The sequence below is a fragment of the Brugia malayi genome (genome assembly GCF_000002995.4).
Source record: "Brugia malayi strain FR3 genome assembly, contig: Bm_v4_Chr1_scaffold_001, whole genome shotgun sequence".
NCBI lineage: Eukaryota > Metazoa > Nematoda > Chromadorea > Rhabditida > Onchocercidae > Brugia > Brugia malayi.
In genome coordinates this window covers 3347026-3372355 of record NW_025062475.1, presented here as the reverse complement: position 1 = coordinate 3372355, position 25330 = coordinate 3347026, and the positions used below count along the sequence as shown (strand labels likewise).

The 25330-nt window shown below is 29.3% G+C and overlaps 1 protein-coding gene across 2 annotated transcripts in view; it reads right to left on the bottom strand.

Moving 5' to 3' along the window:
• Positions 1 to 1333: 1333 nt before the first annotated feature.
• Positions 1334 to 25330, bottom strand: part of Bm4801 (Fibronectin type III domain containing protein) — a gene marked incomplete at both ends in the record, with an annotated part of 39013 nt that continues 15016 nt past the window's right edge. For both annotated transcript variants that reach the window (XM_043076399.1, XM_043076400.1), the window contains 32 exons: positions 1334 to 1357; positions 1987 to 2054; positions 2575 to 2724; positions 3420 to 3560; positions 4250 to 4600; positions 5356 to 5461; positions 5628 to 5752; positions 5970 to 6084; positions 6254 to 6497; positions 6820 to 6964; positions 7037 to 7124; positions 7639 to 7714; positions 8934 to 9042; positions 14070 to 14350; positions 14569 to 14747; positions 15030 to 15485; positions 15617 to 15901; positions 16063 to 16199; positions 16339 to 16522; positions 16630 to 16806; positions 17073 to 18265; positions 18384 to 18606; positions 18762 to 18850; positions 18933 to 19125; positions 19488 to 19618; positions 19827 to 20120; positions 20659 to 20961; positions 21445 to 21566; positions 21811 to 21976; positions 22174 to 24112; positions 24350 to 24910; positions 25043 to 25330. In XM_043076399.1, coding sequence (XP_042932333.1) covers positions 1334 to 1357; positions 1987 to 2054; positions 2575 to 2724; positions 3420 to 3560; positions 4250 to 4600; positions 5356 to 5461; positions 5628 to 5752; positions 5970 to 6084; positions 6254 to 6497; positions 6820 to 6964; positions 7037 to 7124; positions 7639 to 7714; positions 8934 to 9042; positions 14070 to 14350; positions 14569 to 14747; positions 15030 to 15485; positions 15617 to 15901; positions 16063 to 16199; positions 16339 to 16522; positions 16630 to 16806; positions 17073 to 18265; positions 18384 to 18606; positions 18762 to 18850; positions 18933 to 19125; positions 19488 to 19618; positions 19827 to 20120; positions 20659 to 20961; positions 21445 to 21566; positions 21811 to 21976; positions 22174 to 24112; positions 24350 to 24910; positions 25043 to 25330 — 8943 coding nt within the window. The remainder of the gene's footprint in view (positions 1358 to 1986; positions 2055 to 2574; positions 2725 to 3419; positions 3561 to 4249; positions 4601 to 5355; positions 5462 to 5627; positions 5753 to 5969; positions 6085 to 6253; positions 6498 to 6819; positions 6965 to 7036; positions 7125 to 7638; positions 7715 to 8933; positions 9043 to 14069; positions 14351 to 14568; positions 14748 to 15029; positions 15486 to 15616; positions 15902 to 16062; positions 16200 to 16338; positions 16523 to 16629; positions 16807 to 17072; positions 18266 to 18383; positions 18607 to 18761; positions 18851 to 18932; positions 19126 to 19487; positions 19619 to 19826; positions 20121 to 20658; positions 20962 to 21444; positions 21567 to 21810; positions 21977 to 22173; positions 24113 to 24349; positions 24911 to 25042) is intronic.

Here is a 25330-nt window from a genome sequence, read left to right as displayed (position 1 = left end):
ATATATTTTCAAATTAATTAATAATTCATAAGATAATTCTGTGCAACAAACAATCGTATCATTTTTATTTAGAAAGCATACAAATTCAAATAAATTGTTGAACCATAAGAAGAAAAAAAAAAGAGTAACTTAGCATACCAATTATTTCGTTTAAAAAAAAAAAAAAATAAAAATTAAAAAAAAAATTATGCAGTAGATAGAGCACACTAAAGTTATATTTGATTTATTCGTAAAATGATTTCAATTCAGTTAAATATAACTATGATAATTCAATTTATAATCAATAAACTTTCAATTTTTTTCTCCTTCAGAGATCCAAAAAAAGAAAAAAATTAATCTAATGAATGAATTGGCAGCAGTATTTTGAGTTGAAAAATATAAAAATAAAAAAATAAAGACCACATATGATCAAATTAGTAAGCACAATAATATATCACATTAATCTATATTCCTTATCAAAAATTATCATATAATTAACACACTGATATCAAAAAAAAAAAGAAAAAATTATGCGTAGTTTTTCCAAAAATGCGACAGTTCACAAAAGCAAAACAAAATAAAAAAGTTAAAATAATAAAATTTCCATTTAAAAAAAAAAAAGTTGAAACCTTTAAAGTAAAAAAAAGAAAATTAAACTTTTAATGAAAGTAAAATGTGAGCAAAAGTACAAATTTCAATAAAATAATAATAATAATTGACAGTGATTATTAGATGAGGAGTATATAAGACAACAAAAATTACTTAGTTATACTTGGTAAACAGTGTATTTTTAATTAATTATGCATTACAAATATTATAAACATTAATGATTTTAATTAATATCATTAATAATCAGAAAAAAAAGTGGAAAAAATTTCATTCATACATAACAAATATATGAATGAATCGTTTTTGTTTTTGTTTTTTTTTTTTTGTTTTTGTTTTTATATAAATTGATAAAAAATTAAATTAAAATAAAAGATTATCAAATACTATTTATATACTATTATAGTAATTTAAAGAAATATTTGTTTTAAAGAAGAAGAAAAAAAAAAAGGTCAAAAAGGTCAATTCTATGTATGTATAGGAATGCAATAACATTTCGAGAAATGCAAAAAGAAAAGAAAACAATGTGTATGAGAAGAAATAAGGAAGTATTGAAAATGAAATATCAGTATATCATCGAGCACCGTTATCACTTTTATTCTATTATTCATATCATTTTAAAATAATTATTTCTTAAAAAAAAAAAGAGAAATGTTAGACTGATAATAACAACGACTATTCTTCTGGCCTTTTCTTCTTTTTTTTTTTTCCCTCAAATTTTATTTAGCAAATGTATCCATATATCAGTTTATCGTCTTCCAGTTGTATATTCCTGAAATTAAAACAAAATTTATAAACAATTAGTGATTTTATATTTTTTAGTTTCTTAAATTTTTTATTTTTTATATTTTTTAGTAATTAGTAATTTTATATATATATATATATAATTTTATATTTTTAATGAAACAAAATGAGATTAAATTACAGTAGAATGATGGTGCATTAATAAAAATTTGAGATATATTATAAAAACAAAACAAAGCTTATGTAATTAGAGTCATCGAAAATGAGAAATTTATAACTATATTCAAATTATACATTACTCAAATATTATACTAAAATTTTCTATAATAAAAATTTCCGGCATTTTCCGGCAAATTTTCCATACTCAAATACTTAAGTATGATATATGATATCATTAACCTATGAGGAAAATTTCCGGCAATACATTCTGTTGTAATTTACATAATTATTAAATATGCAATACCGAATAATTGTTCGATCATATATTCTAATATTATATTAATTATCGATGAAATAAATAAAAATGAAATTAAATACATAAAATCTTTTCCACTTCAAAAAGAAAAAAAAAATGATATCATTAATTAAATTCACTCTCATTTTTATTTTTACTCTTTTTTGTTTTAAATTATATAACATCAAAATTATCAAACATACTTCTTTGTATGAGCGCTGATATCGCTCTTCTACTCTTTCTCGAATTGGACCACCTTCTTCTGTTCCATCTATAAATATTCAAAAAATTATTTGTGTAAATATTAAAAAATTAATTTCATTTTTTTTTTTTTGCACCCAATAATATTTCTAAAATATTTTAATCAAAAAAAAAAAAAAAAAAAAATTAACTAACGCAATTTTATAATGAAGAAAAAAATACCTTTAAAAAAAATTCTAATTTATATAAAATTTATATTTAGTGAGGGAAAAATCATATTTTTCAAAGGTTATTTCAACAAAAGCTATCACACACTTATGCAAAGCAAAAAATTCCACATAATTTCAATTAGTTAAATATCAATTAAAACAAACAAAAAAAAAAAAAAAGAAAAAAAGAAAAATCAATTTTTCTTATTATAAGCATTAGATATTTTTAAAAAAAAATTAGCTATAAACATTCATTTCAGATTGTGCAAATTGAAGCATTCATTAAAGCAAAAGAAAAATTTTCATTTTATCCTTTCCATTTTTTTTTTTTTTTTTCGTTGTAATTGTAATCAAAACTCTTAGACGACGAGTTTCTCGTACCTCTGTCAACCTGTGACAACGAGTTACTGTATTTTTTCATTCGATCCAATGTCTGTCCCATCGGTTCGTTGACAATATCAATTAAATCATCGGGCCAATTATGCGATGAGAAAGCTGTTGTCCTTCCACTACCAGCTCCTCTCTCATTTTCTGCAAATTTTATTCTGCAACTTTTTTTGTTTTTTGTTTTTGTTTATTCTTTTCTTGCATGTTTGTATTGCAATTCTGTTTTTTGATGTTTTTTTTTTTGTTTGTTGATTTAATGCTGCAATCGATTTTAAAATGCTAAAAAACTTATTTTTCACTGTTTCAGTATCGTTAGCATTTAGCTACTGTGAATATAGCACACTTATCTAATACATAAGCTAAAATTAAAACTAAGCTTAAACACTTTGAATTATCATATCAATAACACTCAAACAATTCTCGATATCATTTCTGATATCAAAAATTAAAAAAAAAAAAAAGAAGTTAAAAAAAGAAAAAAAAAGTTGGCATTGTGCAAACTGCAAACGTGACTCGCTTTTTTTGTGTTTACTTTTTTAACTTTTAAAAATGTGCAGTGAAAAAAGCAAAATTGTCATAATTTTTAGAAAGCAATTCAAATATTTCAAAAGAAAAACGAAAAATAAACATAAATAATTGATAAGAAAAAAAAAATGAAATAAAATTATGCAATTATGTATCAATGAAATATTAACTATTTATAATATATATATTTGTTTTCGTTTTTTTTTTTTTTGTAAAACTTATAATCCATTTAGTAGCATATATAGTAATTATTAGATAAAAATCTATGTAATATTTTATAAATAAAAAATTATTACAGCAATTAGCAAAGATACCTCCTCTACGAGTACTGAATGAGGTAGAAGCGGTGGCTCTTGGACCATAACCAACACCTGCTGAGGCACCACTACTTGAACCAATGACACCGCCAGATGCTTCGGCACTTCTCATTTCACTCTTCGATGTTCGATATGTATCTAACAATTAAAAATCATTTCAAAATATTATTTAAATCTCGAAAAAAAGAAGATGGACAATGAAGTGCTTAGCATGCATAAATTAACAGTAATAAATTTTGATTCTATTTTTTTTGATATCGGCAAAAAGTGCGAGTTTTATCTAATTTTGAATTGCAAATTAATTTCCTTCTCAATTATTTCCTTTCATTAAAAATTTTGTTCTCTACAAAAAAAAAGAGAAAGAAACGTAAAACTTTTTGTAATATAAGGTAAAAAATTTTGGTGGAGAAAAAAAAATTTGCTTACTCAGCAAATCATGCTAATAATGATAGCATATATAGTATCAAATGTAGGCGGAAAGTAACTTAAGAAAAGTAAGTGGCGGAATTGGTAAAGTGAGCGTCTTTGATTCGTTTAGATAAGTGGAAAATTAAACTGTTTGCTATATTTGCGTTAAATGAAAGTTTAAGAAAAAGATGAAAAGAGGGAAAAAAAGAAAGTGATAAATTCAATAGCTATCACATATATATGAGTAAGTAAGGGTTCCTATCTGAGTAATACTTTATCTAACTTATTGAAAGCTTTCGGTTAAGTTATAGTGTTTTAGTAGGTACGGTGACGTGTGGTGCTTTAACAATTGTGTCACGTGATAATTTGTGTCACGTTAAAAAAAAGAAAAGAAAAGGTATGGCGGAGTGCATGCTAACCATAGTCATAATTTGAGTATGCACGGGTACGTGATCGCATTGTATCGTTCATGTACCCGGTGTCGGAGCTATAGCCACGCGCTGTTAACTGATCCGGTGAGCGTGATAGTGTATCAAGTTCACGTTGTAAAGTGTGCAGTGCATCACGACGTGTGTGAGGTGTTGAAGGTCCTGGACGAGTTCCGTCCAGTAATGTTTGCGATGCATAATGACGTGGACTACCCATATCGCTACGACTACGATACGTGTAGCGACGTGAATATGTATCAGTAAGGGGTCTTTCGGCAGCTGATGCACGACTGATATATGATGTTCCGGTACCGGAATACAGACGAGCACGTTCTGACTGTTCTGCAAACAAAACAGCAAACAGAAATATAAAATGTAAGTATTGCACACAGTAAACAGTAAAACTGAAATTATTTTCAAGGAAAATTATAAAAAAAAAAGTAAAAACTCAAAAATAAGAATTTTAGCAGAAGCAAGCTTTAAAAAATAAATTGGCCAGAAATTATTCTTATTAGCCAGAAAGACCTGAAATAATAACAACAACAACAACAAAGAATATGAAAGATTATTGGCGATAGAAAGCAACAAAATGACTGTAATAAATAACGAAATGATAATATTATTAATGTATAAATTTCATAATTATTCTAATATTTATTGCAAATGTTTCTTTTAATTTATAAAATTGCATTTCATTTGAAACAGTCATTTTATTGCTTAAATTTATATTTCATTGGTTAATAGCCAATAAATAAAAGAAAAAGAAAATTTCAAAAAAAAAAAAAAGAAAACCACACGTGCTTAGGTGTAGTAAAATAAATTATCTACTCCTTTTTTTTTTGTTTGAAAATCACTTAGTAATTATTACTTTTACTCGCACATGAATAAACACATGAAAATTTTAATTTTTGAATTTAACTAGTATTAAATTTGATAGTGAAAAAACGAATTAGATTAAATTAATTAATTATTTGAAAATTTTCACATCAAAATTTTCAACTTGAAATATTTCTATCAATTAACAGTTTAAAGAATCATTATATCTTTTCATTAAAAAATTGCAAAAAAGGAGAGAGAGAGAGAGAGAAGAGAAAAACCTCTAGCAAGCTCTCGACCAAGTGCTGATGCAGAAAGTGAGCGTCGATTTCTTGCTAAGCTACCATATGCCTCGGCTTCACTACCATATTTCAAATAATCACCTGGCTAAAATTTAAAAAATTAAAGAAAAAAAAAGTTTCACATTTGTTCTAAAATTCCTTTTCAAAAATATAATAAAAACAAAAAAGTATGCTATATTATTGTTTCAAAATTTCTTAAATTAAACATTTCATTATATACAGCAAATAATTATTTATAGAAAAAAATTGACTGTATAATGTCTCCTAAGGGTTGATCTTCTCGAAGAAGATGTAAGCTCCTCTAATTCTTGCTCCAGTTGACGACCGGTTGTAGATGAATAAGCTGATACAGCAACACCGTCCGGTTGTTGATTATCTGAGATAGTCAAATTTAAATTTAAAAAAAATAAGAAATTTAGAAATTTAAAAAAAAATATATAAAAAAGAAAAATAAGAAATTATTGGAATAATTCCGGTAACTATTTGGAATTCACGACTATATTGAAGATGGGAAACTATTTTGTACTGCTTATTATAATATTAATTAAGTAATGAAACAAATAAAATAGAAAAAAGAAAAAAAAAAAACTTACAAACATGATAAATCTTAGTTGTATGCGTTTCATCACCACCACCTCTCGATTTGTCTTGCAATATTTCAGTAAGTTTAGTAAGACTCTCTTGCAAACGTCGAGATTCTTCAAAGCTCTACAAAAAATTTAATTCTTTCAAAATTACATAGCAATAAAAATGCCATTTGAAATAAAATAGAAAAATGCAAAATAAGGGCTAATATATAATAATAAAATAAATAAAATTATATCATTACAAACAAAATTGTAGAGTATATCAAATTTAAAAATATTTAAATTCTCACTCGTTGTCCGGAAGTTCGACTTGCAATACCTTCCTTGAATCCATCAATATAGCCGGTACGAAATTCTTCCTGATTCGGATACTGTTCTTCTAGCCTTCGTAATAAACTATTAGATATCCGATCACCAAAGAAACCTGAGTTACCATCTCGGAAACCTTGCATATAACCGGAAGAATAGCCAGCTCCTTGACCACGTTGTGCCAAATTACGCATTGATGCACTCATTCCGGTCATTCCGGCATCTCTATAATAAATATAAATAAAAATTCTAAAACACTCTCTCTCTCACTCTTAGTTTTGAAAAAATTGATTGAAATTTCAACTAAATGTTGCATTTAGTTGAAATCATAACTAATATTAAATTTTAATTTTTCAATTAATTTCATAATCATTTTTAAAATATTTATTATATCAAAATTATCTTATCAATCACATAAAAAACAGAAACAAAAATACAAGAAAAAAAAGTTTTATTTAATCATTTAAAGTTTAAAATAATTCTCAAAAATGCTTCATAACTTTCATACTTTTACAAAATTCAAATAATTTAATAAAATTACTTATACCTTAATCCTTTCACATAACCCTCATGAAATCGATCATCTCTACTACCATAATCATCATCCATTCGTCGACGTGCTGCTGATGCAGTACCTAATTTATTTGCATCTCGAAAACCCCGTACATAACCATCTTCGAAATCTCCACGAGCTTAAAAATTCAGTATCATATTGGCAAAAAAAAAAGAATCGGTAATTTTTTTTTTTTGTAAAATATTAATACCTGTTGCTTTTTGATCAAGTGATGATCGGATATCATCAACACGTGATGAAAGTGCTTGCATATTTTGCTCAATTCCATTTTTCTCGATCTAGAAAAATATTGCATTTTTTTCTCATAAAATTATTTTTAATATTCTTTCAATAATTTATTCGAAATTAAACAAATTTATTAAAAAATTATAATTTACTCTAAAATTTAAACAAATTTTAAATTACATAAAAATTTACCAAAAAAAAAAAGAAAAAATAAGCAATAATATAGTAGAAATTCTAACAGATATAAGTATCATAGAAATATTTGGACAGTTAACAAAAAAAAAAAAAGGATTTGACAAGAAGATGTTTTAAAAGTAGGAATAAATTTAATACAAAAAAGAAAAAAAAATTTTTTTTTTAATTTCAAAATTATCAATATATATTCTAAATTGAAATATCAATAAAATATTTCATTTCTCATTTTTTTTTTTTTTTACTGGTATAAACTTTATTCTTATTAACAATACAAATTCAATTTTGAAATAAATTTTGAATCTAATTTAATAGCAATTCTTCTCAATTACGCAAAAAAATACTTAACATTAATGTAAGTTGCGGAAGACTTACGTCTGCGGAAAGTAATGGAACTGTTTGACCATTTGACGCAATCACACGTCGCCGCTCTTTACGTGTTCGATAACGTCTGTAATTCAATTTTTTTCGTTTTCTTTTTTTTTTTTCTTTATCTCTCATTTCAGTTTATTTTCAAATAATAATAAAAATTTTAATATTTGAGGAAAAGAGGAAATGATAGAAAGCATGCAATATCAGTAGTAAGTTATAAATAACACAATACAACAAGAATAATTTATTTTATAAACTATTTACTAGTAATAGATTAAAACATGCATAGTAATAATTCAAATAAAATTATCAAATTAAATTAGTATAAAGAAGTAAGCAATGATTGTGTCTATGAAGTCAATTATAATTTTCAACAATTTTAAAAATATTTGTATCAAAAATTTTTTTCCTATCTTTTTTATTTGTCACATTTTCAAAAGACAATTTTTTTTTTCTTTTGCCAACAATTAGTGCAATTTAGCAAACGAATATGTCTTTTTTTTTTTTCTTTTTAATAAAATAAATCAATCATTTCATGACATTAATAAATGAAATGAGATTGAAAAGATTTAATTTTTTTTTTAAACAAAAAAATATAATAAATATTCTTTATTGCTTCAATAATTATCGCACTTCATATAATAATAGTAATTTGACGAAAAAAAAAAAACTTTTTTTTCTGCTATAAATGAATAATTGAGTGGCACAATGTCATTTCTTTTGATATTGAATTGATATAATTCACTTTTTTTTTCCAATTTATTTTCTTTTTATTCTACAAAATGTTATGAAAAGAAAGAATGCTATAATTTTGAGGTCAAATTGTATTTCTTGTTTATTAATTTTGATTTTGAAAATTTTAAGATTATACGATAGCAATAAATGATAGATGATTATAAACAAATTAGTTAAAATAAATTATGCTTCTAAGATAATTACTCCATTTTTATTTTCCCTCATTCAAATGCAAGATGAGTAACTGAAAGATGAAAATTTCATTGATAATGGATAATTTAGAAGAGAAATACAAATTCAATAAGTATTATTTTAACTATTAAAATAGAATTCTTAAGAATATGCTAAATTTGATCAAATGATTTTTGTTACTATTTGATCAAATTATTTTAAAATGATTGTTAAATATATATTTAAAAAAAAATAAAAAAAAACACTGCTTTATAAGTTAAAATTAAGGAAAATTACACTATTGAATATGATATGAATTACCGGAAATATAATAAATTTTAGAAAAGAAAAATGAAAACTTTCTTTTTTCTTCATAAAGATGAAAAAATTACCCTTGCAAACACCAAAGTAGGCAACATGTGAGAAGAATGAGCAGGAGTAACAGAAGAAGTAAAAGTAATAGCCACCACCATGGCCAACCGGAAATCGCATACGGACTAGCTAAAATTTCATCCTTTTAATTTAAAAAAGAAAAAAAAAAAACAATTTTTTTTTAAATTCATTTTGTAAAAAATCACAAAATTGAAAAATTTTTAGGATAATATTGATGGAAATTTGTTGGAAATTATTTTCCAAGCAGCATAAATTGAATTGTAGTGTTATAATCCAAAAGAATGTTTCACTACTTATTTCATCAGAAAGTATTATTTTAAATTAATTATTAGGAAATAAATAAAAGTGAAGCAAAATATGTGAGTAAAAATCATTGTAATACATTCTAAAAGTTTTAGCAAAAAGTATTATACATAAAGAAAAAAGAAAAATATCATTTCATTATAATGACACAGCAATATTACAACTATAATAACATAAAAAAAAGGTCACTTCAGATCAATTATAATAGATTTGAAGATTTTGAAAATAAAATGAAAAGCAAAAAAGAAAAAAAAAATTTGAATAGATTCAGAGAAAGTATTTCAAAAGTTATAAGTTTACTACAGATAGTTTACCAATCAAAAGCTTAGAAGTAGTACAAAGTATTTTTTTTACCATTTACACTTTAATTTTTAATTAATTAAATAAGAGAAAAACTGATAAGAAATAAATTTCAAATGTTTTCAAGTGCTTCAAAACATAAAAAAAAAATAAAAATAAAAACAGTTGAAATGAATGAGAAAAACCTATAATCTTATATCAATCCTAGGAATATAATGTGTTAGTATTTGATTCAGTAATTATTTATCGGAAAGCTTTAACAGTGCTAACTTCTATTTAATACATTTATAAAAATAGAATTCATATCACTTCATTCATGCTTAACTTTTTTTTTTTTTTTCAAAGATTTGCTTAGCTAATTGAAATAAAAATCTTTCTCTTTCGAGAGAATAAGGTTATCTCTTTCTCTGCTTATTTCATTCTTCTTTTTTTTTTTTTTTTTAAAAAAAAAGAAAACAAAAATGTAATAGCTTTAAGAGTAAACAGTTTCGCTAGCGAAAAGCATTTGAGGATGAATCATAAATGAAAAATGACTCATATAATTTGTTAGTGCTGAGAAACGATCAATTTGAAATAAATTTTATTGATTAACTAATATAACCATTTTATGTTGTAATTAAATACCACTAATTAAACTTATACTTCAAAAAAAAAAGGCGTACCATCAGGCCATACACTCATCGTTGTTGGAATGCAGTTTGTGAAGTAAGTAGGTAGTAGGGTAATAGAAAAACGAGTTCAATTCAAAATTGATATCTCCACTTCACTTCAACGAGCAAACCAATTGGTTCAGATGGATAATGCACACTACTATATTGTTGCTGGTTGTCACCAAACTCTCAATGATCAACAATTGTCACCCATAGCTGCTTCTCATCATTATCACCAATCAAAGATGATTAGTGATAATGATGAGAAGAAGATGGTAAAAGATTTATACGTCATTGTTTTAATATATTATTCAAAAAGAAAAAAAAAAATGAAATATAACAATAGTAATAATACAATATACGAAACAGTAATGAAATCATTTCAGTTTGTTTTCTTTTTTTGTTTTCCTTTTTTTTTTTAAAAAATTTTAATAGCGTTTGCTATTTGTCTGCTTTGTCTTATATTAATTTTGTCATTGCAATAAGCAAACAATGATTAGTAATTTTAAAGTGAACTTTTTTCACTTTTTTCTTTCCTTTTTCTTACAATTTTATTCTTTCCTTTCCTACAATATATTTTTATTTTTTTTCATTTCTAAAAATCATTTAATAGCAAGAAAAAATCTATTAAATATATCATTTCTCATTGGCATTTAAAAAAAAAAAAAAAAATTAACAATCATTTATAAAGAAACAGAGAGAGAGAGAGAGAGAGGAAAAAAAATACCTAATTTTTAATTCTTGAATATATAATTGATATATAATGATATTAATTTTTTTTTTATGAATAACAAAATTCTGATTAATTTTTTGAAAATTGATACAGTTTCATTAGCAGTAATTTAACAATTAATATCACCTTACACTGATAACAAGTTTTCTAATGAAGAAGAAATTAAAGTAACGGAATGCGGATGTGATACATTAGAGATGTCGTAAAGGATTCAAAAAGATGAGTGAATATATTGAAAGCACAAATATTGAATATAAAATTAATTTCTATAGTATAATTAATCTTCTTCGATTTATTATCACATATTAGATTTAAAATTAAACAACAATAAGTTATATCATTTTCAAATAAAAAATATAATTCAAGTTTCTCTTTCTCCATTTTTTTTCTTATTTTTCTAAATACCAAAATGCTATTTATTGTTGTGAGAGGAGAAAGAATTGATCGATTACTTTCTAAGATAATCGAAATGAGAATGGGAAAAATTATTTGAGAGAAACAAAACTGATTTGCTATCAAAAAGAAAAGAAACGAAAAATCATTTTAAAAATCGTTGGTAAATTAAATATCATTAATGCTTCTTTTTTTTTCTTTTTTAAAAGAGATATTTGTCGTTTAACGATATTTTTTTATGAATTTCTCTTTACTCTCAACTTCTATCATTTTGCATTTTATTATTTTAGGAAACAATCGACCAATTCGTTCTTCTTGCAATAATATGTAATATTAGTTACTTCTATCAAATTTTATTTAATGGTTCATTGATTAAAATTATACTTCCGCAAGTTATAACATTTGCGCATATGAGTTAATTCTAGGCAGTAATTTCAACTTTAACTTATGAACAATCTTACCTTATCTATCTAGTCATTTCATTGTGTTTTTTTTTCATCACTCTGTAATTATTTGGATATTAATTTGAACATATGCAAAAAAAAAAAAAGTACTTTATTTTTCATCGAGAATTCTTCTATTAAATAAAAAGAATTAAAAAAAAAAAAATTAGACCATCGGATCTACTCTCTACTCTCATAATGTAAAGGTCGGAAGGATGAGTCGAGTTAATTGATATTGCCAGATAATAAGCCCATTTCAATATTCAGCCAGATTATGCAACAAATAATGATGAGAGAGTACCAGGCTGTACTAGTCTTCTTTTTTTTTTGAAATTTTTAAATAAAATATTTTATTTCTGATTTGATTGTTGAATTAAATATTACCAAACTCCCACAAATTATTATTATTATTCAAAGCCACCAATTTGAATTTTCCTTTTTTCATCGTTTTTTTTTTTTTTTTTTGCGCCAGTAACACTAATAATAATAAAAACGCCGCAAAGAAAAACATTTCATCTCTTATAATCAAAACTTATTTATTTTCAATAAGAAATCGTTGATTTATTGTACATTTTTTCTTACTTATAAAAAAAAAAAAAATCAAATCAAATCAGATGGAATCTTATCGTAATAATTCTTTTATCAAATCAGTTATAATCTTATCCCAATAATTCCTAATTTATCATATCAAATAGAATCATATCCCAGTGTGATACCTACAATACGAACGTTTTGAAAAGCGTTTAAGCATTTTACACATTACAATCGATCAGTACTATCAACCAGCTGTAAAAACAATTAAAACGAAATGTCAACCAAAGTCCCCAAAGATTTAAACATTATGTTTGGATACCAGCACAACCAAATACTTTCTAATCTTCACAAAAAAAAAAGTCATTCCAATAATTCGCTTTTTTTAACGCTATCATTTTTAAAACTAAATATAATTCTTTAACTTCAAGATTGTTCATTATAGAATTATAGCTTTTTTTACAAGATGGAATATTTTAAGTCCAGAAAAGACATCGTCTCAAAAATAGTTTTGAGAAATAATTAATATTTTGACAAAAATTTAACAAAATTTCAAAAACAAAAAAGAAATTTCTTATCTCTTATCAATAATATCTGTTAAACTTTCAGAAATATACTTCAACTATCCCATTCTATCATCTTGTGCTCCTCTTTTTCTTCTCTCTCTCTCTCTCTCTCTCTCACTCCTTTATGATCTCTTTTCATCCATGCTTCTCCTTAGAATTTAGCTAAAAAATTTTAATCTTTCGAGAATAAGCTGTTTTTTTTACATATATATGAATACATAAGTCGTAGGAAGTCTTTCAATGACTACTTCAACGTTAATTTCTGCAATTTATATTTTAATATTTTCTTTAGAACGAATGAATGAAAATAGAAATATGAAACGGTAAGATGGTAGATTCCTCTTTTGGGTAGATTTCTCCTTCAGTAGATTCCTCTTTCGGGTAGATTTCTCCTTCAGTAGATTCCTCTTTGGTAAATTCCTCCCTGCTAAATTCCTCTTTCGGTAGATTTCTCCTTCAGTAGATCCTTCTTTGGCAGATTCCTCTTTGGTAAATCCCTCCTTGGTAGATTCTTCCTCCGGTTAACCCCTTTCGGTAGATTCCTTCATGGTGAATACCTCCTCGGTAGATTCTTCTCCCTACATTCATCCCGTCTATTTTTTCACCAGTTCATTCAACTCTTTTAGCAAATTCACAAAACAGTATATATTATTATTAGTTATATTACCTTATTGTTAGTTACATTACATTATTAGTATTAATACAGTACACATCATTGTTAGTAGTGTTATTACAGTATGTTATTATCGTTAGTACAGTATGCATCGTTGTTAGTAGTGTTATTACAGTATACACCATTTTTGGTAGTGTTATTACAGTGTACATCATTGTTAGTAGTGTTATCATAGTATATTATTATCGTTATTACAATATACATCATTGTTAGTTGCATTACGTTATTACAGTACACGTAACCATAACACAGTATACATTATTAGTCCCGAGAAAATATGGAAAAGTTCATCGATGTATGTTCGTATATAATAAATTGTGAAGAATCCTGGATGGTTTCAGATATCCGGTAGAGCGATCAGTAGAGTGAAAAATTTGAAACTTATAAAGAGACGACAGTTTAGTGACAAACGTTTATATAATACGTCCATTACTCACTTAGAAACAAACCTGTTAAAAGTACCATAAAAAAATGACATGCTTAATATAAGCAAGGAATGCCATTAAAATGACATACTTAATATAAATATTGAAAGTAGCTAACCTCGTTGACGTGCTACAGCAGCTGGTTTACCATTGAGCTCCCAGACTGAGTAAATTTCATAATTATATTTTTTACCCTTAATCAGTGGATAATTAAGGTAGCCACCAATTACGGAACCATCACCAATACGAACTTTTCGTGGTCCAGGTAATGTATCAGCATTGAAAGATGCTGCTACATAGTAAGGTATCTTCATTTTATTTGCCGTAATCTTATCAGTTAGTTCAGTCCAATTAGTGCTACCTGCTGGTTCACGTTCATCAACCACAACATAGTAACGCCTAAACGAAGCATTGTTGTTATATTTATTATATAGGAGTATAACTAATAAAAGAGACCAAAGAAGTCATTTATAAATTATCAAAGATGATTTCTGACAAACGAAAAGATTAATATTTAAAAAAAAAAATTTCAAACTGATGTTGCTACAATCGCTAAAACGTATAATTATGAAATGTTAATCTTTTAAATTTGCCGACAAGATGCATATAAGACTGACGAAACATTTTGTGGTTGCGATTGAACCGGTGAAATATCCACTTCCCAAAATGTTCCAGCTAAACCAATATTTTCAACCATATATGGCGGTGGTACGATGCAACATCCTTTTTTCTGTCCCGATTTCTCAAGAAAGCTTGGTTTCCCAGCTGTTCTCCATCGATTCCATTGGTTGTTCACCTGAAATATTCAACTTTTAAATTTCATGCTACTTTTTAACTTCACCAACTTACTGATTGTTATTAAGGTTATCAGCAGTTGTGAAAGTAACAATAAATATTGTGGTAGTAATGATCAGAAATGACCAATAATAATATATTGTCACATGATAATGAGATTAGTAGATATTTTGAAAACATTACTTATAAAAGTTAAGCATTTCAATAACCATGAAATAGCACTGCTGATTCTCTATACATAATATAAGTGATAAGAGAAAAGAGAATGATAAGGTTAACTTACCTTAGCTCGTACTTGGAAAACATATTCATTTGGATTGTGAATAAGATTGAACACCAGATAACAATGTCGATTACAACCATCTTTGGGACAAAGTAGATCTACAGCTTTGGCTTCATTTTCTTCTGTCCAGATAACATCATGTTCCTTAAGTCTCAGATATCGCACTTGGTAGTGTGTTGCTTTATTTAGGTTTACTGGTTCCCAGGTCAATGACAGAGCGTAATTGGTTCGATCGCACCATACCAAATTACGCACCATGAACCATCCTGGTGGTAAAGTAGCATACGCACCTGATGCTATTTTACCACTTGGTCGTGCTTTCAAAGTAACATTGTAAACTGTTGAAGGTTCTAGATTTTCGATTGTATATTGAGTGGTACCAGCAGGTATTTCAGCTGAACGGATTACATTGATGTGAACATGTTTGAAAGCAGAATGTAAACTTTTCCATGAAAGCTGAAAATTTCAAGATGTATTTATATCGACTAAAATACTGAAATTAATCGAAATTAAGGACTGATTTAAGTTTAATCAAATTATTACATCAAAAACTGGTACAGTAAAGAGAAAAAAAAAGAAAAACATACGATATATCCTCTGTCACCGAGGAATGATGATTCCCATTCAACGGTCAATGATGTCGGCGTACGATCCAGTAATCGTAATACATGATTTTCTCCTGGTGCAAGAGTACTGTAGGTACCCCATAATATTTCACCATAACCGCTGTTAGTACCAGCCTGTACCGTAATATTGTAAATTGTTTTCGGTGATAAATTATCAAACTTGATCGATGTACCAGGATATGGTACTGAGTAGTTACGTGGTCGGCCAGTTCTACCGGTATATGAATCAAATGGTGCTATTGTTACCTAAAAATTTCATTAAATTCAATTGTTCCAATTTAAATACATGCAAACCATAAAGGAATATATTTCTAAAATAAATAAAAAATAACCTAAACAGTAGATTTAACTGGAAAAATTATGCAAAGTGAATAAATTTAAAAGCAGATTTATATTTAGGAATATACCAAGTAATGAGTAATCAAATCTTTATAAGCTGGATCAAAAATTTCCGGTGGACTCCATGCTACATGCAAAAAACGATCTGATTTTTCTAGCAATTTCAAATCTGTTGGCGGTGGTAGCCAGGAAAGTAAACCAGTTCCTAAAAATAAAATACTAAATAGTTAAGATTATTGTACCAAAATTATTTAAGGCTTCTAGTTTCATTTTTTTTTTACAACAAATTTAAAATTATTTTAGGAAGAAATGAAATGAGATTGAAAACTATTAGCAGTAAATACCATAATCGGTAGTTGAAAAAACTTCCGTTATGAACCACATTCGTTTGCTTTCTGATAAGCCTTGTATTGTAATATTATAATGTGTTGCTGGTTCTAAACCACGAAAATGATAATCATTTTGTTCACCACGTATAGTAAACTGTTTTGGATGTTTATCGAAAGAACTTGCTAATGATATGCTAACCTGAAATTGATAAAATTAAACTCATATTTAGCATTCAGAAATTAGAAACTGAATCAAACTTTAAAAATATTTGAGTATTCTTGGAATTTACATAAAATAAAATGTACCAAATATTGATCCACAACATTTTTAACAGCTGGCGGTGCTGTCCAGTTCACACGAAGGTTATCGTGTCCTGCAGATACCAATCGTAATTTTCCAGGTATTGGACCATCTTCAGTGGAACGTGTGGTTGCAAAATATGCTGGTGACCATTCACCCCAACTACCAGTCGGTGATTGAGCCTAAAAGTTTACAGTATTCAAACTGAAGATAGAAATATAAAAATATAACAATATACGCTTAAAGATTAAAAATTAATGTAATGAGAAATGATGTAAGTAAAAAACTTTTGAATTTAGAATTTTTAGGATCATATTTTGAATTTATTTTAAATCTTATTATGGAGTTTTGCAACGAAATCAAAATTTCAGTTGAAGAATTTTCTCATAAATAAATGAAAATACACAATTTATTCCTAACAAACCTCGAATTTTATGTTATCACAAACCTGAACAGCAAACCGGTAGGTAGTGTCCGGTTGGAGTGACTTTATTGTTGCACATATATTATCATTAGTAATAAGAGGACTTTTGTATCCAGTACAGCTCAACTGATCACCGGAAAGTTCCATCTCCACTGGATTAGAATCATCGGCACGCGGGCTGTACCTAATTTTATAAACAACTACTGGTGCTCGTTCTGGATACGGTGGAAGCCAAGTTAGTTGAATAATTTTAGGTTTTGTATGCACTGCAGTAAGCTCTCGAGGTGGTCCCAGTTCGGTACCTGTAGTGGTAATCTGAATTGGTTCTGACCATGGTCCTGGTCCTTCACTGGTATATGCTCGCACACGTATATTATACGTGGAGCCAGGGCTCATCTGATCCACTGCAGCATTGGTACGTGGTGTTACACCTTCACGTTTCATATCATTCCATTCCTCAGCACCTGTTACCTCATATTCATATTGTGTTATTTTGCCATTTTGTTCCTCACACACCGGTGGTTCCCATTTGAAGAAAATTTCAGTATCACGACGACCTTCACCACGCAAATTACGTGGCGGACCAGATGGAAAGGTAGCCTTAGTCCTGAAGCGACGTATTGTTTTTGGCGTTGCGATAGATGATCGTAACGTTGGTGGACGTCGAGGAGTAACAACCACTTCATACTCTGAACCAGGTGTCAGATCATGAAGCAAAATTTGTTTATCCTGTACATTGTAATTTGTCACCGGTTCATGACTACCACTCCGTGATTCGATGCAACCACCTAATTGTTTCAGGCGATAAGTAATATCTACGCCGTAGTTCCATTTCCGGTCCTGGTCAGCTAGATCCCAAATAACCATTGCTGAAGTAGGTGTCTTTGGTTCAACTGTAAGGAATAGTTCTCCGGGAAGAGCTTGAGTGACCAAGGTTGCACGATCGCTCCATGGACTGTACGACGGTTTCTGACCTTCCTCAATCGTCTGTGTACGCATTCGAATCTCCCATTTGGTACCAGGAAGTGATGGCAACAAGAGTTTAGGTGGTGCATCCGCTGGTACTGTCATTATACCACGTGACGTGGTGTTGACGAAATCAATTACATATTCAACATTATCACATGCCCAAGAGTCTTTGTCCGGACTCGTCCAGGTGAGTTTAACATTTTCGAAATCAGATGTTAATTGTAGATCAGTTGGCGGTTCCTCGGGTCCTTAAAAATAAAATTTGAAATATTCATGTAGTGAAAAGCTGTTTTCATAAAATTGAAGTGAAAAGAGAAATAAAAAAAAAAAGTGATAAATAATCTAAAACGAAAAAGTAGCACTAACGTCCGCATTTTGTCATCGCTCTTAATTCGGGTCCTGAAGAACCACGTTTTTCATTTTTACCAACAACTTTCAACCGGAAGAAATACTCCGTTGAAGGTTCCAAATCTTTAACCTGAATACGATAATCATTCTGGCGACTACGATGTTTTGTGATACCATCATATTCCTTCCAATCATCATCTTCCGATTTATATTCCAGAATGTAGCCAACAACATGTTTTGACTAAAATATATACTTTAATTTCTGATTAATGAATAAAAACTATCTTAAAAAATGTCATCTATTTCAATAGCAGTAAATTTTGATAAGTACAACATTTTTAGGAATTTATAGCTAGACTAATTAAGCGTAATCAAGTAAACAATTACTTAAATTACCTGATCGGCATCCAATCCTTGCCATCGTAATGTTATACTATTTGGTTTGCTGTCCACTACTTCTAGCTCACGTTCTAATACCGGTATATCTAAATAATTTTATTTTATTTTCATTTTTATATTCATTTCATTTATACAAAAATTTATTCAATTTAAACTCTATTAACTTACTTTGTTCATGTGTTTGAGCACCTAACGGTTCACTCCAATCACTCCAAGCACCACCTTCAGTATGGGCTGATGCCTGAATTTCATACTCCTGTTCCGGTTCCAAATCTACCACTCGATAACATAACCGATCACGTTTCGATATATCCGAGCATTGCAATCGATTTGCAAGCACACGAACTTCTTTGTAATTCATCTTTAGAAAAAAAAAAGTTCTTAAATTTCAAACAATTTCAATCTTATATTTATTCAATTTCTTTTTATCTCACTACTAAATAATTATTTTTAATTAGCGGAAATAATATAGAAATTAAGTCCTTCATCTAGCAAATTTTGTATACAATATTATATTTATACTTACTTGGAACAGAATTTAGTTCAATCTATAATCCACAATGACATAAAAAAAAAAAAAGGACAGAAAGATTTTACGACAGAAAGACAGAAAGATTTACAATTCCGTAACGACAGAAAGATTTACACAATTTGAAGTTAAAATTAAGTATGACTGAAAAAAGATACAAAAGTAAACATTATCGAAATAACAAAATTACTCACTTGGCCAGATGGTGTATGTCTTATTCGATATTCATTAATAACACCATGAGGCGGTGATGGTGGCAGGAATGAAATCTCGATGGCATGTGGGAATGATTGCTCCTCGGTTAAATCTGTTGGTGCCGGTGGTGCTAAAATAAACAGTCGTATATATATATATATATATAATTTGCTTATATTAACCTCTTTTTTTAACTATCTTTATTTATAGTTAATTTCTTAACATCAAATTACAATTTCTATTCTTTGAATTTCGATTTTTCTTTTTAAAAGAAAAGTGTTGTCCTTAGCGTTGTTGTCCTTTTGAAACAACCTAACCTAAATGAAGTACCAACCTACCGGCAGGTTGCGTCCTAAATGAAACCCATTCTGACCACGGTCCTTGTCCAGCTGAATTCTCCGCTAAAACTCGCAAACGATACTGAGTATACGGTATCAAATCATCGAAGGATATTCGTTGTGTGGTACTTTGACCAGTTTTACTTTCACTCCAGGGATCCAGGCTTTCTAGTTGCCATTCATAACCTGTTATTTTGCCGTTACGGAGCTCGCAATCCGGTTCGTTCCACAGGAAATCGCTTCGTGTTTGCGTTATCGAACTTACACGTGGATTTAACGGAGCTCCGGTAGGAGCTGCAAATTAAATTTACTAAAATTTTGATGAAAAATATCATATCAGGAAAGCAATATGTTTATCATTGAATCTAAAATTAATTCAGCTGTTGCAAATAAAAATAAGTGCAAATAAAGAAATAAAGTAAGCATTTTCTTCAATTTGCTAATCTAATCAATAATGAAAAGAAAATTTAATCCAAATTGTGATTTTCAATTTGTCAATTCTCGAAATGTTTCAAGGAATTTCAGAACATACAGTGTCGCATGAGAAATGTCATTAATTCTCTTAGAACAACCTTTTAAGTCTTAAATTTGTTAAATATAGTTTAAATCTAACTTGAAAGCACTTTTTTTTCCTGTTCTGTCATCGAAAAAAAAAAAAAAAAACTTATATTATGGATGTCCTAAAGATAATTCCTTTTGAAAAACTTAAAGTCCCTCAATTTCAAACTCAACAAATTCATTAATTTGTTGACATTGCAGAAAGAAACGTATATTTTGCTCACAATCAATTAAAATTTCAATTAAACTTTAAAATCTGAAAAATGAAACATACGAGCTTCATCAGTTGTAACAGTGATAATATTTGATTGAGGTCCAGGTTCAGAGGTATGTGCTGTTACGTGTATTTCATAAGTGGAATCAGGTAATAATCCTTCCAATGTAATTTCTTCTTCCTTAGTATTTCGAGTAATTGGTTGTGAAGAACGTGGACCACATTCACCGCGGGATTTAAGCTTATATACTAAGGTATAACCGGTAATTTGTCCATTAGGTTGTGCAGGTGGTCGCCACGTTATTGATGCAGCTTCCGGTCCATATGGACGAGCATCAAGATCTTCTACTGTACTTGGTGCACCTGTAATTAGCTAACATTTATAGCATAATTCAAAAAAAAAAAAAAAGAACTATTAAATTATTTTTAATGATTTCAAATAAATGAGGGATGAAGAGTACTGGTAGGTTTAACAATAATTTATCAAACAATCATTTGCTACATTAAAACAATTGAAATAAAGTCAAATTAAAAATTAATTTCTCCATTAAACTTATCAAACTTTCATTTGTTATTACTCATTAATAATATGTGAATATCAATCATAATCGATCACAAATGATTTTGATCATATTCGATAGTAATGATAATATGATCCTAATCATTTCCATAAATGATTACAATTGATTTAAGCTTTGTCATTAACGATTAACGAAATAGCTATTAATTTATTAAAAATTATGATTATCTTTTAAACTGATATTTCATATCATGATTTATTTCAGATTATCATTAGAGGTTACATATGTTTGTGTTGCTAATGATCGTTATTTTATTTTATGGTACCTTCAGCGGTTGTAATGGTCACTTCCTTGCTCCAATCTGAAGCACCAGCTTCATTTTCAACCCGAACCCGCAATCGCCACAATGTGTTCGGTGAAGCGTCCAGCACTCGATCAGTTATACCGCTGAAATTAGTAAATAATCAAATTGCTTAGTGCTAACTTGGTAATATTGTTGTAATCTTATTAACTCCAAGCAATTTCAATTTTTTATTGATAACAATGATAATAAATGCTTTTATATTTCACCGCTCAATTCAGGAATTAAATCAACAATTATTTTATTTTTTTTTTTTTGTTCATGAAATGTAATCCTTAAAATAAATGATAAATTTCAAGAGTTTAAAATTATTGATTATAACTGTTTAACCTGGGTACATCAATTTCCTCGGGGGATGATGAACCATTGGTGTATTCCAGTCTATATTTGATATTTGAGCATTGCCATGAGGATTGACTAGGTGGTTGCCAGCTGATACGCACCTGATAAGGCGATGGTGCAGAAGCATTTACATTTGATGGTGGTGCAAGAGGTACTGAAGAAATGTTAAATTAATTATTTACTTTCAAAACAAAAGAAAAACTAATTGAAATTATATAATGACAACATTTTTGAAATTAGTTGAATTTTAAACTAGAGAACTAGCATAATAAGATAAAATAACAATGAACTGCTGAAATTTTGAAATATTTAAAATTTTAAAATTTATTTTAATCGATGCAACGTACTTACATGCACAACCGGTTCGTGCACTTCCTTCCGGACTTGCTTCACTAACGCGTTGCTTCTGATCAACAACTTTGATACGAACGAAATATAATGTATCAGCATCCAGTAAGGATAAACGCTGTTGGTAATTACGTCGGTTTGCGTCATGTTCAATGATTCCATCGTATTCCGTAAATGTTGGATTATCACTGGAACGAAATTCTATGATATATCCATGGACTTGATTCTTCGTATCCAAAATACCACTCCATTGAACATTCAATGCATCAGCTCCATCTGCTGTAACTTGTGGTGCATTTGCTATTGGTGGTACCTTGAATGGATCCGTGGAATAACGTGTCCAAGAAAGTGGACCAAAACCACGTTTGGTACCGGCGGAAATACTGATATTATAAGAAGTTTCAGGTTGAAGATTATTCAAAAGATGTTGCAATGTTGGATGATCTACAAGGAATGTTTTTAATTGATCGTGCGGATCATCTAACGAAACAATTCCAACTTTATACTGTGTTATTTGTCCCAAAGGATCGGGCGGTGGTATCCAACGAATGTGAAGTAAATGATCAGTTTTCTTGATTAACTCTATAGCACGTGGAGCATCAGGTAAAGTTTGTAACGTGTTCGCAATAGTCACCGTACTCCACGGACCATACGAACCACCAACAATATGAGCTGCAACTTGAACTCGAAATTGACGTCCACTTTCCAAATTTGTAACATTGAAACAATGTCGAGGACTTTCAGCTGGACATTTCAATAATCGATCTTTGGTATCTTTTTCAATTTCCATCCAACGAGTTTCATTCAGTACTTGATATCGAATTTTATATTTATCATGTGGTCCATATGGTGGATAAGGTGGTAGCCAGGAAATCATGAAGTAATCAGTACCTTCTTGAGCTACTACTAAATCCTGTGGTGGTAATGGTGCGTCCGCTTTTGCCGTCATTGCATCCAAATTCTCGGTATTTGGACCACCACCAATACTATTGTAAGCTTTCACACGCATAATATACTTGGTGAATGGTGTCAAACCTTCAATATTTATTTTAGTATTGGTTGTATTCGCAATCTGACGTTCTAATTTTGCCCAATCATCTTGTCCCAATATCTCATATTCATAGTTGACAATATGTCCATGACGTTGTGAACATTCTATTTCCTCCCATTGAAAACTGATAGAACGTTCCAGAGCATAACTTAGTTGTAAATTTAGTGGTGGTGCACTTGGTGGTTGTTGTTCTGTTGCAATATCTTTTGATTCTTCTGGCCCTAATTCCGTGGTACGTGCACGTACTCGTACTTCGTATAAAGAAAAAGGTAGCAATCCAGTCAATGTATATTCCAAATCTTTATGATTATAGACAGTCACGAAATCACGACTGACGTCACGTGGTTCCTCATCCGGACAAGCTAATCGATGTTTCAACCGATAACTAATATCGTAGCCAACAATAGAACCACGTTGTACCAATGGTGCAAGCCATTGCACATGTACTTCATTAGGACTTTTAGCACGCAAACGTAAATCTCGAACCGGACCTGGGGTTCCTTGCCGAGTAGTTATTACTTGTTCTGAACTCCATGGACTTGATCCTACCTGATTGGTGCACCTTAATTTAACAGCCCAGCGAGTATTGGCTTCTGAAGGAAAAGTATAATCGGTTCTGTCTCCTGGCACTGGTACAACACGTTCTGCTTGTCCACCTACCCGATAAGCAAGATCATAGTTTAGTTGATCACATTGCCATGTATCTTTGGCCGGTTGAGCCCATGAAACCCGAACTTCATTGGTGGATGGTGCATCCAGACGAATAGCCTGTGGTGGTGCAGGTGGTGCTGAACATCGAGTACGAGCTCGAACTTCTGGACTTGGAGCAGATTGTTCATTTTGAGGTGATACGACACGTACGCGAAGATCCACTACGCTGTTTGTTGGAAGCTAAAACAGAAAAATGAAAAACTGCAAAAAGCAACAGAATTTTCCAGCGTTTTTATATGAAAATCTATTTTGATTTAGTTTATAATTTTATCAGTAATATTTTTAAATTTTAATTTTAAAAAATCTAAAAATGATTAATATTTTATAGCAGCTCTTTTTAACGTTGACCAATATTATATTTATATGCACTGTTGATAAACATTGGAAATTAATGAAAATGTGCAAAAATTATGATACCTGATCAACCTGAGCGGTGTAGACACGACGTCCAGGATATGCCGGAATTCGTCGACTGTATTGCTGCCATACACCATCACCAAGACAATATTCGATCACGAATCCGCTTACATTACCACCTGGTGCATTCCATTCCAAAGTTACTGAGGTTGCTTGTTCTTCAATTACTCGTGGAGTAACCATTAAACTGTCCACTGGTACTGAATCGGTACGTACCTCAATCGCTGTACCAGGATGATAATGAATACCATCAGTAGTTGCGTCTACAGTTATATTATAACGTGTGTTAGGTGATAAATTATCAATATTGTACTGCAGTGTTGATCGATCTACCGTAAATGATATCGGTTTAGCACCATGCTGTAGCACCGGTGTCACATGAATTCGATAGCCAACAACACGAGCTGCATCAGTGGGACGAACATTCCATGCAATTAAGACACTATTCGTTCCTCCACCTAATTTATTCAGTGAAATAACCTGAACAGGTCCTTCACTAATATGACCAACTTGTGGCTCACTCCATGGTGACCAGGTACCACTGCGATCACCAGCTGATACCTTCAACATAATCAATTTGTTATGAGTATGTAGTTTTGTGTTTAGTACAATGATCGAAATGTCAAAGAAAAAAAATACCATCCATTACCAACAATTTTTTTTAAAAAGATTTAAATATTTGAAAATTCAAACCATAAAAGTATATTGCTTTTCAGGCTGTAGACCATCAATTCTACCACAGTGTAATTTTGCTCCGCTTGGTGTTGGTGACAATGGTGACAATTGCTGCATACGAATCACTTCTTCACCACATGGATTATATGAGGGAAATTGTCGTTCTTGATATTGCTTGGTACCTGCTACTGCATATTTACATTTATATTTGTCGATTAAACCGGATGATGGATAGGGTTCTTGCCAAATCAAATCTGCATTATCCACTCCAGTATTTAGAATTCGAACCATCGGTGGTGCTGGAAT